This window comes from Setaria viridis, chromosome 3 (assembly GCF_005286985.2).
Source record: "Setaria viridis chromosome 3, Setaria_viridis_v4.0, whole genome shotgun sequence".
Lineage (NCBI taxonomy): Eukaryota > Viridiplantae > Streptophyta > Magnoliopsida > Poales > Poaceae > Setaria > Setaria viridis.
This window is the reverse complement of record NC_048265.2, coordinates 3,345,721-3,359,655: the sequence shown is the minus strand read 5'-3', so window position 1 is coordinate 3,359,655 and position 13,935 is coordinate 3,345,721. Positions and strand designations below refer to the sequence as shown.

Genomic DNA, 13,935 nt, shown 5'->3' with positions numbered 1-13,935 from the left:
CTGCTGTTAACGGTCGCCAGCCAAAGGTATTATTACCGAAAATACATGTATTCATGCTAAGTCGTAGAGTAACCAGATAGACAGGTTAACTGGAGACTCGAATCAAATGGACAGGCTGAGCTGGGGATTCGCAGCTAGATTGAACACATTCCCTACAAGGAAACTAACCAACCGAATCACAGAGGCATGCCCTGGTGCCACGAACATCACTGATAAGCAAGCTGTCACAGCTTCAGGTCGACTCTACTCTCTATACTATGATGAATTCACAATTCATTATTGGCTCCTCAAGTTCGCGGCTGACATGAGCAATGACATTTTTGCTGCACTCCCCCCATTACAACAGAAACAACATGTACCAGGTAGTAGCAAGTGAAGCACAAACAGATGGCATCAACTTCAATAGATATATGTACAACAGAGAGGAGTGTTAAACAATAGCATCGACAACTAGCGAAAGGGTAAAAAAAAAAAGAGCGAGAGAACAGAATGAAAAATAACCTACAAAACTGCTGGCTGCTGCTGCAGCTGACCTGCCTACTCCGCAGCAGCCTCTCAACAAGTGGAAGCTAGAACCCGGCGCTCATGATCCGTCAATCAGTGTTGTCAGCGAGTTGTATTTACACATCCCGAATCAATCCTTCCCCCTCCTCAGTCCTCAGCCCCAACCCTCTTCAGTCTAGCGGTGGTCGGTCTCAAGCCAGCTCCTCAGGTTGCACAGTGCCTCGGTCGACAGGCTCTTGCAGCTCCTTGGCCTCGCCAGCTGCTCCTGCTGCTGCGCGCCCAGCTCCGACACGAAGCAGACGACAATAACGGTCAGATTGTCAGCTGTCTCTAGCCGCTTCGCCTCCATGACAAGCTCCCTCGCACACCGCGCGGGGTCGTCATGCTGCCGCAGACCCCTGCGCACCAGGCTCACGGCATGCTGGCTCGTCATCACGTCCCAGATCCCATCACAGCCCATGATGAGGAACTCGTCCTCCTCAGTGAGAGTGGCCTGTCGGAACTCTGGCTCCGCAATGAGCGGGGATGCCGAAGCATCAGGAGTCTTCATGTCCCAGTCCCCGAGGGCCCGGGTCACAGAAAGGACACCGTTGAGGTAGCCGTCCTCAATGAATCCCCCGGACGCGGCAACCCTTTCACACTCCTCAATGTAATTAGCCCTGTGATCCCGAGACATCTCCATGGCTATGCCTTTCCGGCATAGGACTGCTCGGCAGTCTCCAGCATTTGCAACCAACAGTTGCCTGCAAGGTAGGGGAAGCCCAGTCATGTTAAGACAAGGCCAATGGGACCCAAGTAACTGCTATAACTAGTTCACCACAGTGCACCTTACCTCCCAAATACTAATGCAGCGAGTGCAGTGGTTCCAGAAGAGCGGCTGATATCCAAATCATCAGCCAGAGCAAGATCCGCCTGCAGGAAAGCTCTGCGAACAGAGTTCTCAACAGACTGAAGGTACATCTCATCAACCCGCGATGCTTGTGGGAACTCACTGTCCTCGAACAAGAACCTCATGGCATGCCTTTTCATGTAGGCTGCAGCATCCGGACCTCCATGGCCATCAAAAACCTGAAATACAGAGGGACACAAATGGACACAGGTAAGCGATCCTTAATTCAGGGCTTCAAGCAGTGTTGATGAGTATATAACAGGACTACAGGAGCAAAGCATCTATAGAGAAGAAAATCGCTTACTCCATAGAAGGCGCTCGGCAACGGGCAGACCAACAGCGAGCCAAGATGAGCAGAAAGATCATCTATCCGGATATGTTCATCTTCCATGTATCTCCTAGGCCCAATATCCGAAAAACTACCAGACCGGATATTGGGCACAAACTGTAGCATCTCCACAGACACACTTGGTGCTGCTTCAGGTTGCTCCAGCCCCTATATAAAAAACAAAGACAATTAGTGCCACGTTTGCTGAATGGTAGAAAGTAATAAGAATAACCTGATGTTACCTCCTAATTGAAAAAACTAACACCCTGCATTTAAGCCTCTCATGCCAAACTATTTCAGTTTTAAAAGAAGTTCCTATTTTGCTGGTAAGATTAGAGTCTACTCAGTTGACAAATTACACACCCAAACAGATGAACATACCACAGACACATATGGTTCACCCACTACCCCACTATACAGGCTAGGAAACTGTGGGGCGGTGAAATTTCTTTTGCAGAAATATGCCAACGGTTAATGACCAGATTAAGAACCTAAGTCATCTGATAATTCGAACTTCTGCAAAAGCATGTATCACAACTCAACCACCACCACGCACTACAGCTAGAGATATGGGTCCAATAATTTCACCACCCACTTTCTCGTCCCCGAGGGCTACAACTGTGCAACCACCACACTAGACCTCCCCCTAGAAAGGAGCTACCTTTCTCAAGCAAGTATACCAGACTTTTGCATCCACAAGCAGATCTTTTTACCCCAAAACGAAAAGGAAGATGGAAAGACATCTCCCTGAGCTTGTCCTACACACTTCAAGAACAGTATCACAACAGTAATTGTTAGCAACACCTAACATGGAGTAACAAGCAATCCTCCAAAAAAGGATAAATGTTCCCGGTCTGACGATCTCCAAACGAAGATGAATTTTTTTTTTTACCAAAACTGGAACAGAAAGACCCGAGCTTGAGTAACTCACCATGCGAGACACCTCGACGGCGACCTCGACCTCAACCTCAACCTCCGCCGGCGCAGCCACAGCCGCCGCCGCCGCGGACATCCCGACGACCTCGTCGACCCCCTTGGTCACGCACCGGTGGTACTGGACCTCCAGCACCGGCACGGGCGCCTGATGCATCACCTCCGCCTCAGCCACCATCTCCGCACCTCAACAAGCCAAACTACTCCCGATCCAAGGACGAACGCCGCCGCCGGCTCGCCGGCAACCAGAAAAAGAGACCCGCCCGATCCGCAAACCGATTCGCCCGTCGTGCCGGAAAGAGCACGGACCGCTCTGAAAGCCGCCGTCTTTGGACGATCCGAGGGGTCGGAAGGCCGATCTCGATGGTTTCTAGGACACGGTTTCTTGATCTGAAGAGGACGAGGAGGAAGAAGAGAGAGGAAGAAGAAATGTGCAAACGGGAGGGGGGTGGTTGGTATTTATCCGTGGCGTGTGCGTGCGCGGAGGTGACCGGCGGCGACCGGTGTGAGCGGGCCCGTGACCGGGTGGTGGCAGTGCGTTTGGGAGGCGCGCACGCGGCTGCTGAACGGACACGTGGCCGTCGCTTGCCCGCGTGATTGGCTGCCGACCACGGCACAGTTTTTTCTCCCCCTTCGGGAGGACGTTTAAGATGATTATTACTGGATTAGAAACAAATAAAAAAGCGTGTTTTGATGATGTACAGGTATGTCATTTAGTGGATTAACAGATTTTTTATCGTTACATTTGTAGTTATTGAAGTGTTTAGGTTTGATTAAAATATGTTCTTGGTTAATTGGTTTGAGCAAAACATGTTTTTTTTTTCTATCCCATTGGTCTTTGCAAGGGAAAAAATGTGTTTCTTGCTGTTAATTATGGAACTGTTACTTGCAATATTTAACTCGTGCTAAAAGCATCAATTCTCTTGTTTTCGTTTTAAAAAGGAAACCAACCTGCTCTTGTAAATAACACACAGGTTATTATATATCCTTGTCTTTTGGCGGGAGAAGAGTGAGGATCACATGGTAAAAAGATTAGTGGAGCGTAGAAGCGAAGTGTTTCTTCTTTCTTGCACGGCAACAAGTGAATCTCCGTGGCATTCTGCCGGCGTATTCCCTGTTCACTCTCAATTACTCCCTCCGTAGTCGATGCATAATAATATCTATGAACCTAAAAAAGTCAAAACGACTTGCAATTTGCAACGGAGGATCTAGATGTATAATAATATCTATGAACCTAGAAAAGCTAAAACGACCTACGATTTGGAACGGATAGAGTAATATAAGATATTTCCATTAATAATTAGCCAAAAGTTATATAATCGATGTGGCTAAAGATTGCGAGTGGGGTATTCAATCGGTGATTCTGAGTTTATTTAGATTACTTCATTTAGAAGAGTTTTGGGATGACCTAGCAATAAAAGAATTTTTATGTATCAATAACAATGTAAAAACAACAATTAACGGTCAATGATACATCAGCCGTCATTATCATTGACTCTAAAAACAATATGAGGATCGTACAGTAACAACAAAATATAATGATTACTCTAAGTCGCTCCATCCATTAATATAAGGCACATTATGTTTGGAAAATTATTTTTTCTATTTTTTACATTAACAGTTAGTTAAATTATACCGGGCGCTTAGCGTACAAAAGTTGCACAAGTACATTCATATTAAAAAAAATTAAAATAATATTGGTTCTTTTGCAGGTAAAATAATATTGGTTTTGTAGCATTAGACAATACTGCTTACCTCATTCTCAAAATGAAATAATTGGTTTGTTCTAGATTTTAAAATAAAATATTTAAGAATCGAGAGAATATATTATAAAAACTCCTCGCAATATAAACCAAAGGTAATGAAAAAATGTGCCTTGATGGAGAGCGTACTAGCTACCCACCCGATGTACGTCAACGTATGCTATTGCCCAATTTTCCAAACAAATTTGCGACCAGGCGTACAGTGATTTCAGCGGCATGGTACGGAGTAGGACGTGGTACGTGGACGCCCGAAGAGCAGCGTACACATGCTTGGGAGTTGATGAGTCGCTTCAAAGCCGTGCAAAAAGTATGTACGTGACGCTCCTTACAGGTAAAGCATTTTTTTTATTGTTAGATATATGCATCAATGCATGCATGTTGGCGGGCATGAATGACGGATCTTGTAGCTTGGAAACCATTAGACAACTCATGCTAAAACGAGACCGGCCGTTTTCATGTGAAACTCACATGTCGAGTCATGTGACCTTCTTGTGTTCCAACCAGGTCATGATAACTGTATTTTGGTTACTCTTCCGGAAAGGAAAAAAAAAGAACCTACTCTATTTGCTTACTCGTGTCCTCCTAAGATTAATAACGGGCCTTTTTTTTTTCCTTCTATCCTACTAGTGATTTGCGAGACAGACTGACAGCGAGCACTCATTTGTGTCTAGATGTATCCAATAAAGTTTAAAAAGAACATCACGAGCTCTTTATGAAAAGTACTTTGAATATGTCATTGCTTCAAGCCATTTGCCTTCAAACATTAGATTCTAGTGCAAAGTAAAAAATGACATTATTCTTTAAACGGATGTCAGGACCTGTTTATGACTGCCAAGAGAGCGCCCCACTCACTTCGGCAACAATTTCACACAAAATGATGGTATTCATCCAGGTGCCCATATTCTGATGTTAATGATGCTTCGAAACACTTGTGTTCTTTTTTGAACATTAATTAAAAAAACACTTGTGTTCAACCTATGCTTATTTTATTTTCCCTTTTTTGCCTCTCAGCATCTGGGTCCAATGAGAGAGCAACAGGTCATCACGAAAACTAGAATAGTGGTGGGTGACAGGTGAGGAGGAAAGATGCCCTTTCCCTCGTCTCTGTCCTCTCGAGCTCCTTCCTTTTCCTTTGGCTACAGTGTTGGTTGAGAAGATCGGCAAGCACAGGTGTCATCACCATCACAATTTAATTTTTGGTGGTTTCTCCCGGAGGAGAAAGAGGCGGCGTGGCACTACCCATGCTCCAGCTTGTGGATTATTGCGAGAAAGAGAGAGTGGCATCTTGATCTTTTCCTTCTGAACCTCCAATCCTTTGCAGTCACAAATTCAGGAAGAAGCTTCTAGATGTTTTATCTTTATGTGCAGGAAGCTTCTAGGATATTCTGTCTGGATAATGGGAGAAGGTAGACTTGAATTTTCTTATCAATGAAGCCTATGAAAGCTGCAATTTTTGACGTTGAGTTCTCAGAAAATTAAATTTGGAGGATGCCCTGTAGCCTGTGGAAGTTTCATTTCCATTTTGTTATGGATTGCAGTTGCAGGTACTCAGTTTCCTCGTTGTATTCTACAAGCTCCTTGATCCTGATAGCAGCTCAGGCTAATCTCATCGACATCATCTGATAACGCAATGTAACAACCCTGGCGAAAATGACGCTGCAAATGGGTATGGGATTAGTGGAATGCTCCAATGGGTTAAAAGTTGACAAGAACACAGTTTTATAAAGGAAAATCGCACTGCTAGGCCTAGCCCAGCCCAAAAGTCTACATGTATGTGTCCACAAATGGCCCACGAAAAGGTTTTATATGTACCAGCTCTCTATATAGTCTAGAAGAAAGTACATGGATAATATTTTTGGGGTCCAAGCTCATTGATAGTCTACGCAATAGCATCAAACAAGTTAATTATTATTTTGGAGGATTGTTTCATTTCATCTACTTGTTTATTCACGTGGTACTCACTAGATTATTGTTTAATAGCAGGGCCGGCTCTACGTTTTGGAGGGCCCTAGAGCAAAGACGGCACCATGAACCCCAATATATGTATATCTTTATAGGTATACATACATACATGTATGTATATGTATATGTATATATGCACGTACGTACGTACATATGTGTACTTTGACTTACACAGTCCCACCACACATACACGTTCTTAGTTATGTCTAGTCATGATTAATGAGCGATGTCATATACTTACATATTTTTTCTTTTCTCAGGCATCCGACAAATGTTTCATAGCAAATATTGGAACACCCAAAATTACGAAAGAAAGTAGCACTTGGAATTAGAAGTTTAGAACTCCAACAATTTAGCATGCTATAAGTAAATAACTAATAAGCAATGGACTGAGCCATTGAGGGACTCACTACGTGAAGGCACGCCTGGAGAGCTAATCATTTCCTAGTGACTAGTGACTTAAATTGTGCATCAAATACTGAACAAGTCATAGGAGCCAATGTTTAAACTATTAGTCTTTCACATTAGCCTGCTAGTCACCTAAAAGCATGTTGGCAGCTGTGCTATATGCCTCTCTGAGCCTTCATTTGTGTATAAACTCCTGGCCCCCTCCTGGCCTGGCCCTCCGGCCGTCGCCCCCTCTGGCCTAGCCTCAGAACCGGCTCTGTTTAGCAGTACTTGTTCCGTTCCAAATTGTAGTTCATTTTAATTTTTTGGTTTATAGATATTATTATGCATCTAGATATAGTATATCTAGATGCATAATAGTATGTATGAATCTAGAAAAGTCAAAACACCCTACAATTTAGAATGGAGGGAGTATATGCTAGCGTATCCTTTTCCATATGGAAATCAAATCGCTTTAGATTAAGGGGGGCCAGGCAAACTAGATCAAATCCATCTCTTTCACGTTCTACTACCTGCTAACTCCTTAACGACCTAATCCATTTAAGAGCAGCTTTGAGAGAAAAACCTTGCCAAAAGTTCAATGCATGTCCCCCTTTGTCAACTGTCATGTATTTTGATGTGAAAATATACCTAACTACCTAAGATGCTGCTAGCTACTAGTATAACTCGTAGTAGTTGGACTAAAAAAATAAATATGAAAAACACATCCTACTAAAAGATAAATTGAAGTTGTTTGTCAAATTCACTTACTTTTTTTTAGATGAAGATGTCCCACAAATTTATCGTGAAGCACCTTCAAAATTACTGAAAACAAATGGGAAAGCTAACATGGAAAATCTACCACCAGTGGGCTAGTTAAGCATTTTGTCAGAGGTCGAATCGTCTTTCTTACCGTAAAAGACATGTATATAAACATAGAACTCTAGAGGGTGTGTGTGGGTGTATACTTGTATGACACCTTTTTCTTCTATCAATACAATGATGTAACTCACCTGTGTGTTTGAAAAAAAAACATGAAAAAAAATGTAATAAGTTGTCGAGCAAACTTCAAATTTGATCATAAGCAACGGTTCAGCCGAGCAAATTTGAAGCAATCAGTATGCTGGGAACCCTGCTGCATAAATTTCATACCAACGAAATGGCAGGATCGCTGCAACCTGCTGTCATAAAAACGTAACCGGATTTTCTTCCCCACCATACCAAATGCAGCTGACAAATTAAACCAAGCTTGGCCCAGCTGAAAATTTCAAACAATAGTTGATACATAGCATGCATGCTCTTCAAAGTTCAAACTCTGAGGACTGCATGCATGCCAGTATGAAAGCAATAACATTTCCAGTAGACAAATTATTCCACTAAACAGAATATAAAAGCATGCACTTTAGCCGGACTAATTGCCGTGTTCTGAATTCTTTGATCCGTCGTGCCGGCCGTGAGCGGCCGGTGATGATGAACAGCTGCACTGTCGTCATGTCGACATCGGTCTTGGTCTCATGCCACCTGCCTTTTTCTTTGCTTCTTGGTTTCTCTTAAATTTTAAATTCTCAAATTTCGGCTGGTTTGATTAAAATTTGATCACAACAGTAGTTTAGTACGGCGTGATTGGACAGTTAGTTACGCTGGCATCAGGAGAATCCTTGTTTGTCGAGATGGTGATGATTGGCTGTATAATACTGTGAAGTTGTTTAACTCTGTCGGGCACCGTATCACTCATGTGTATAAAATATGCTAACGGACAGATTAGCAATACCAGATCGTATTCCTAACTGATGTACATGTACGCGTGAGAGGTAGATGATACGGTACGTGTGCTGCTCACTATAATTATAACATATGTATATATAATAATATAAATAAAAAAATGGGCATATACAATGCTTCTTCCACAAGAGCTATTCTCTCCATTCCATATCGTAGATCGTTTTGATATTTCTAGATTCATAGTTTTGTTATTAATCTACACAATGTATATCTAGATTAATAGCAAAATTATGAATTTAAAAATACCAAAACAGCTTACAATTTGGGATGGAAGGGAGTATCATGTTTATGTTTATTAGCAAACAAGGAAATATAGAATCGTACTTATGCTTCAAGGTTTTGGATTAAAGAAATGCACCCCGAAATAATTCTTCATGCAGTGTTTCAAACAAGTGCAAGGAAAATCTACTAAACATTAGTAGCTAGCTCATCTAGTCATTTGAGAAGAAAAGGTTTATGAACACAACAAAAGGTGCCATGAAAAAAGGTCTACGAAGAACTAGAATATCCAAGCTTTTTTCTCGACAGTCATGATCGCCAAGCATCAATGAGTAGATGCACTCGGAGAACAGCTTTACAACACAAAGAAAATAAGTGTATGTGTAGATTGCAAAGCCCAATAATCTAGCAAGGAAAAGTGAGCCAAAAGGTTGTTGAGAGATTTTTCTGATGATTACTGACGAGCCTGGTGACCGGCCTAGCTGCAATTATTTATATATATACAAGTAGTATTTGCTAGCTAAGCTACAATGGCATGCTTTTATCTAGTATCTAATGGATTTATTTTGTTTTTGTTGTCTGCAGGCAGGCAGGAAAGATGGAAGAGGCAGAGTGGGCGCCATGCTCCGACCACGACAGCTGTGCCGGGCCCAATCATTTGCTACCTTCACACCCCTCTAGACTGAATAATACATATATGTCTCCTCGTTTCCTGGAAAAAAAAATGCATTCGCCAATATTTTTGTCAACAAATTCTACACAACTGATTTTGAGGTTCATTAGTAACAGTCGTATGTTGAGCTACTTTCCTTTTTCTGTTTCTTTTTTAAAAAATTAGGTAATATTTAAAAGATCGCGTTGTGATTTTCCATCTCAGAACAGTCACAACTCGAAGCTAAAAAAAATTTAGATGGCATATCTCGGAGCATTGAAGATGTCGCAACATACAAACCTTGTGATAAGATGCATTTTAAAGATGAGACATATACAAGATACATCATCCAAACTTCCAAAGGAGCATAAATGTCATACCTTTCAGCTAGAGGAGGAATACCGTGAAAACCATTGATCCAAAGGCCACCAGTTCCCTCATTTTCAGCTTCATCCTAGACTCTAACTGCATAACAAGCTGAAAATTGACCTCTTGCATTCTTGCTCATCCCCACAAATTCTATTTTTTTTAAAAAACCTACAAATTCTAAAAGGTAAGAAGCCAAATCTTTAAGGAAAAAAAAAAGAAAAAGAAAAGAGGCCCTGCAGAAGAAGAGGATGAATGCGTTGGCGCCGCTGGACCGGAACCTTTCAACGGTCAAACAGACACCATAATAATATCAGTAAAAATCCCAGCTTTTTCCCCTCCAATAAATAAATAAATAATTGATTATTGCTGTCCTGCAATTTTGTTGTGCGTTATAACTTGTCTTTCTTTCCCCGGCGTCGCCTCCCTCCCTCCCATTCCGCCCCCCTCTCTTCTTCAATCCTCCCGGCGCCGGAGTTGGAGGGAGAGGGGAGACGCTTCCCGCCGCCAACCCCGCGGCCCCGCGTCGCCGATCCGCGCGCCGAGCCAATCCGGTAATCCTCCTATCTATCTTTTTTTTTTCACTCCCGGCGGCCGCGCTCGTCTCTTTCGTCTCTTCTTGGATCCGGTGATTTGGGGCGGGCGGCGGGCGCTTGATTCTGCCGCGGTTCCCGCGATTGTGGTGGCGATCCGTGAGATCGATGAGCGGTGGCGTTGTGGAGCGGGTGGGCGTTCGGTTTCGGGCGTCTGGTTTGGTTCCATTTCAGAGGAGTAGACGGGAAAGGTGGTTCTTTCCTTTTTACCATTTTTGCTTGTAATTTCCTGAACAGGGCTAGCCCATAAGAAAGGGTTCTTTTGGGTTCCATGGTTTGTTCTTGCTCGTTGATTTTCCTCCATCCTGCGTGAGTAAATGGAGATGGATTGGTGGAAGCTTCGGCGCGAATTTGATGATCTGCGTCGAGAATGTTTTCTTTCTTTTTGGGTCGGTTAGAAGCTGCCAGATGTTGTTGACGCTGCTGTGATGTCCTCATTTATGATCAGAGCTGATTTGCTCTCGGGAAGTGGATAATCTGGGCAGACATCTATTCTAATTGATTAGGCTAGGGACAAGAGACTTCCCGAATTGGAAGGGGTTTGTCCACCCTTGTCAAGTCTTCCCAGGTCTATCTAGCAAAATACAGCATGCCAGCAAGTGAATGTGTTTCCACGGAATCTTTCATCAGAGCACATATTTCTCGAGCTGAGCGTCCCAATCATCATGTGTTTTTTGACGTTCTGTAATCATGCTCTTTGCAGGTTGATCAAGTGCATCACGTCTCTAGGGAAGCCCCTTGAACAGTAGTTTGTGTCCTAAATTGGATAATTCTGTCACAGCATGGCCTCGGCAGGTGTGGCACGCTCTTCTTTGGGATTTCAGAATGACACAAGTTCTAGTAGTGACGCAGATCGACTTCCAAACGAGTTGGGCAATATGAGCATAAGGGATGATAAGGTAATTCAGATTCCCTCAAGTAGCTTATAAATTGCTTTTTGGTGGGTCATCAGTTTGTAGTTGGTTTTGGCTTGGGAACAATGCAGGACATTGAAGATATTGTAGTCAATGGCAATGGAACAGAGCCAGGTCATATCATAGTGACAAGCATTGATGGGAGAAATGGGCAGGCTAAGCAGGTATTTCAACAAAAAAAACATATATCATGTCATAGACAATAGCAAATCCCTTTCTGTCTATTTACTTCTACCTCAGAAGTCATAACAAAACAAGTATTGTGTACTGAATTTCTGAATGATATATGTGCACTGCAGACCATCAGCTACATGGCCGAGCGAGTGGTAGGTCATGGGTCCTTCGGGACTGTTTTCCAGGTTTGTTACTGAACAAACTGGTATCACCTTGAGCTGTTCAGTTTTTTTAGCATACATCTGAGGTACTGACTAATGGCTCCTTCACTTTTTTTTATAAATGATCTTGTACAGGCCAAGTGTCTGGAAACTGGTGAGACTGTAGCTATAAAAAAGGTTCTTCAAGACAAGAGATATAAGAACCGTGAGCTGCAAACTATGCGAGTGCTTGACCACCCAAATGTGGTGGCTCTAAAGCACTGTTTCTTCTCAAAGACTGAAAAGGAGGAGCTTTACCTTAATTTGGTGCTTGAGTATGTGCCAGAGACTGCTCATCGTGTCATTAAACATTATAACAAGATGAACCAGCGCATGCCTTTGATATATGCAAAACTTTACATGTATCAGGTAAAGCTTACTCTGTTGTAACATGTCCAAGTATAACTGCATGATAGTCATGACATGTAAAACCTTGTGATTGACAGATTTGTAGGGCTTTGGCATACATTCATAACTGCATCGGAGTGTGCCATAGGGACATTAAGCCGCAAAATCTCCTGGTATATCTGGATTAGTCATCTCTATCTGTTTGAACACATCTTTATTCAATTATAAATGCAGCTTCAGATGGTTTGATGCATACTATTTCTGCTACAGGTGAATCCTCATACTCATCAGTTGAAATTGTGTGACTTTGGCAGCGCGAAAGTTCTGGTATGGTCATAATCAACTGAAGTTCACATGAATCCTTGTATTTGTTGCGTGGCTAATTATTTTCTACTGCTTTAGGTAAAAGGAGAACCAAATATTTCTTACATATGTTCTAGGTACTACAGAGCACCAGAGCTCATATTTGGTGCTACTGAATACACAACAGCAATTGATGTTTGGTCTGCCGGATGTGTTCTTGCTGAGCTGCTTCTAGGACAGGTAAGGGATCACACAATTACATGGTCATGGTGGACTATCCAGCTTGTCTCTGCCTACAATCTGTTTTTTTTCTTCTTCCCAACAGCCTCTATTCCCTGGAGACAGTGGCGTTGATCAGCTAGTTGAAATCATCAAGGTAAATTGTTATCTTCATCCCAATTAAACTGCTGCCTATTGGTTTCTCTCCCTTCATTTAATCTCATTTTTCTCTCAGGTTCTGGGTACACCCACACGTGAAGAAATCAAATGCATGAATCCAAATTATACCGAGTTTAAATTCCCACAAATCAAAGCTCACCCATGGCATAAGGTATGAATGTTGTATTGGACTCCACCACCTCTCTCCCTATCCCTTATGTCCACCAACTGAGATCTTATGTTACCGTCATTTTGTGCCAGATTTTCCATAAAAGGATGCCTGCTGAAGCAGTTGATCTTGTGTCCAGGCTTCTGCAGTACTCACCTAACCTTCGGTCCACTGCAGTAAGTACAACTTCATTGTGTGAGCAAAGACGGGGCATGCCATTTAGTAACCTTCCTTTAGCACTGTGGTTTCACTGGTTTAAGCGTTCTTTAGATAGCAATTTACTTTCTATCAGTTATAACTGCATCATACAGGCAGTTTTTTCTTAAGTTTTGGTTACTGTTATTTACATAGCGAGTTGGTTTCTCATTACAGTTGGAAGCATTGATCCATCCTTTCTTTGATGAGCTTCGGGATCCAAACACGCGCTTACCAAACGGCCGTTTCCTTCCACCTCTCTTCAACTTCAAGCCCCATGGTAAGTCTGCTATACTGACTTCACTTGCTCTGATAAAATCGTCAAAACTCCTGATCAACTAATCTTTTTTGCTACTCTGGTGTTATCAAAACAGAGCTGAAGAGTATGCCAATGGACTTCCTGGTGAAGTTGATCCCTGAGCATGCACGGAAGCAGTGCGCCTTTGTAGGATGGTGATCTGTGACTGTGAGAGGATTGCTTGAAGATTAGTTGAGGACCAAATTGATGTCTGTTAGAAACCAGTGGAGATCGACATGGCCTATTGTGCTATAAGATAGGCAATGCGTGGATTTTTTTTTGTCCGAGATTATCATCCCCCTTACCCCAGAAAGGTAAACAAAAATGTTCATCCCCCTTACCCCAGAAAGGTAAACAAAAATGTTGTCGATGTAACAAAACCGTCCGCGGTTCTGTAAAGTATTAGAAGAGTGTTGGGAGCATGCTCCCTGAGTCCATGTATCAGTTTGCGCTGAATTCAGTTTGCCTGATTTGTACTAGCACCATGCGAGGATGCACCCTTTGTATGACAATGTTCGATCCAACATTTGTTTGTGGATCGAGGCTATTCATTGATTTATACTCGCCGCACTCTTTGT

The 13,935-nt window shown here is 42.7% G+C and overlaps 2 protein-coding genes across 3 annotated transcripts; one reads left to right on the top strand and one right to left on the bottom strand.

Moving 5' to 3' along the window:
• Window positions 1–373: 373 nt before the first annotated feature.
• Window positions 374–3,092, bottom strand: LOC117848413 (probable protein phosphatase 2C 47). The gene is made up of 4 exons (XM_034729818.2): window positions 2,653–3,092; window positions 1,698–1,889; window positions 1,337–1,572; window positions 374–1,247 (listed from the first exon to the last, which is right to left on the bottom strand). Exons 1-4 carry the CDS (start codon window positions 2,830–2,832, stop codon window positions 680–682), a joined length of 1,176 nt encoding a protein of 391 aa, XP_034585709.1. The 5' UTR covers window positions 2,833–3,092; the 3' UTR covers window positions 374–679.
• A 7,085-nt stretch (window positions 3,093–10,177) lies between these two features.
• Window positions 10,178–13,927, top strand: LOC117846987 (shaggy-related protein kinase alpha). Of its 2 annotated transcripts, XM_034728120.2 has the most exons (13): window positions 10,178–10,339; window positions 11,082–11,277; window positions 11,364–11,456; window positions 11,592–11,651; window positions 11,763–12,035; window positions 12,113–12,187; window positions 12,285–12,341; window positions 12,417–12,557; window positions 12,643–12,693; window positions 12,772–12,867; window positions 12,957–13,040; window positions 13,237–13,339; window positions 13,434–13,927. In XM_034728120.2, exons 2-13 carry the CDS (start codon window positions 11,161–11,163, stop codon window positions 13,514–13,516), a joined length of 1,233 nt encoding a protein of 410 aa, XP_034584011.1. In that variant the 5' UTR covers window positions 10,178–10,339; window positions 11,082–11,160; the 3' UTR covers window positions 13,517–13,927. The 2 variants fall into 2 exon arrangements, with proteins under 2 accessions (XP_034584011.1, XP_034584012.1); XM_034728121.2 differs by lacking the exon at window positions 10,178–10,339 and having other exon boundaries at window positions 11,137–11,277; window positions 11,338–11,456.
• The last annotated feature ends 8 nt before the right edge of the window (window positions 13,928–13,935 follow it).

Bases quoted from the DNA above. Each gene is read 5' to 3' on its own strand.
- LOC117846987 (XM_034728120.2), top strand. From the start codon at position 11,161: ATGGCCTCGGCAGGTGTGGCACGCTCTTCTTTGGGATTTCAGAATGAC. The intron at 11,457-11,591 runs GTATTTCAACAA...TGTGCACTGCAG, and splicing joins GAAATGGGCAGGCTAAGCAG to ACCATCAGCTACATGGCCGA. The intron at 13,041-13,236 runs GTAAGTACAACT...TTCTCATTACAG, and splicing joins CTAACCTTCGGTCCACTGCA to TTGGAAGCATTGATCCATCC.
- LOC117848413 (XM_034729818.2), bottom strand. From the start codon at position 2,832: ATGGTGGCTGAGGCGGAGGTGATGCATCAGGCGCCCGTGCCGGTGCTG. The intron at 1,890-2,652 runs GTGAGTTACTCA...TTTTTTATATAG, and splicing joins CCGTCGAGGTGTCTCGCATG to GGGCTGGAGCAACCTGAAGC. The intron at 1,248-1,336 runs GTAAGGTGCACT...CCTACCTTGCAG, and splicing joins GCTGCATTAGTATTTGGGAG to GCAACTGTTGGTTGCAAATG.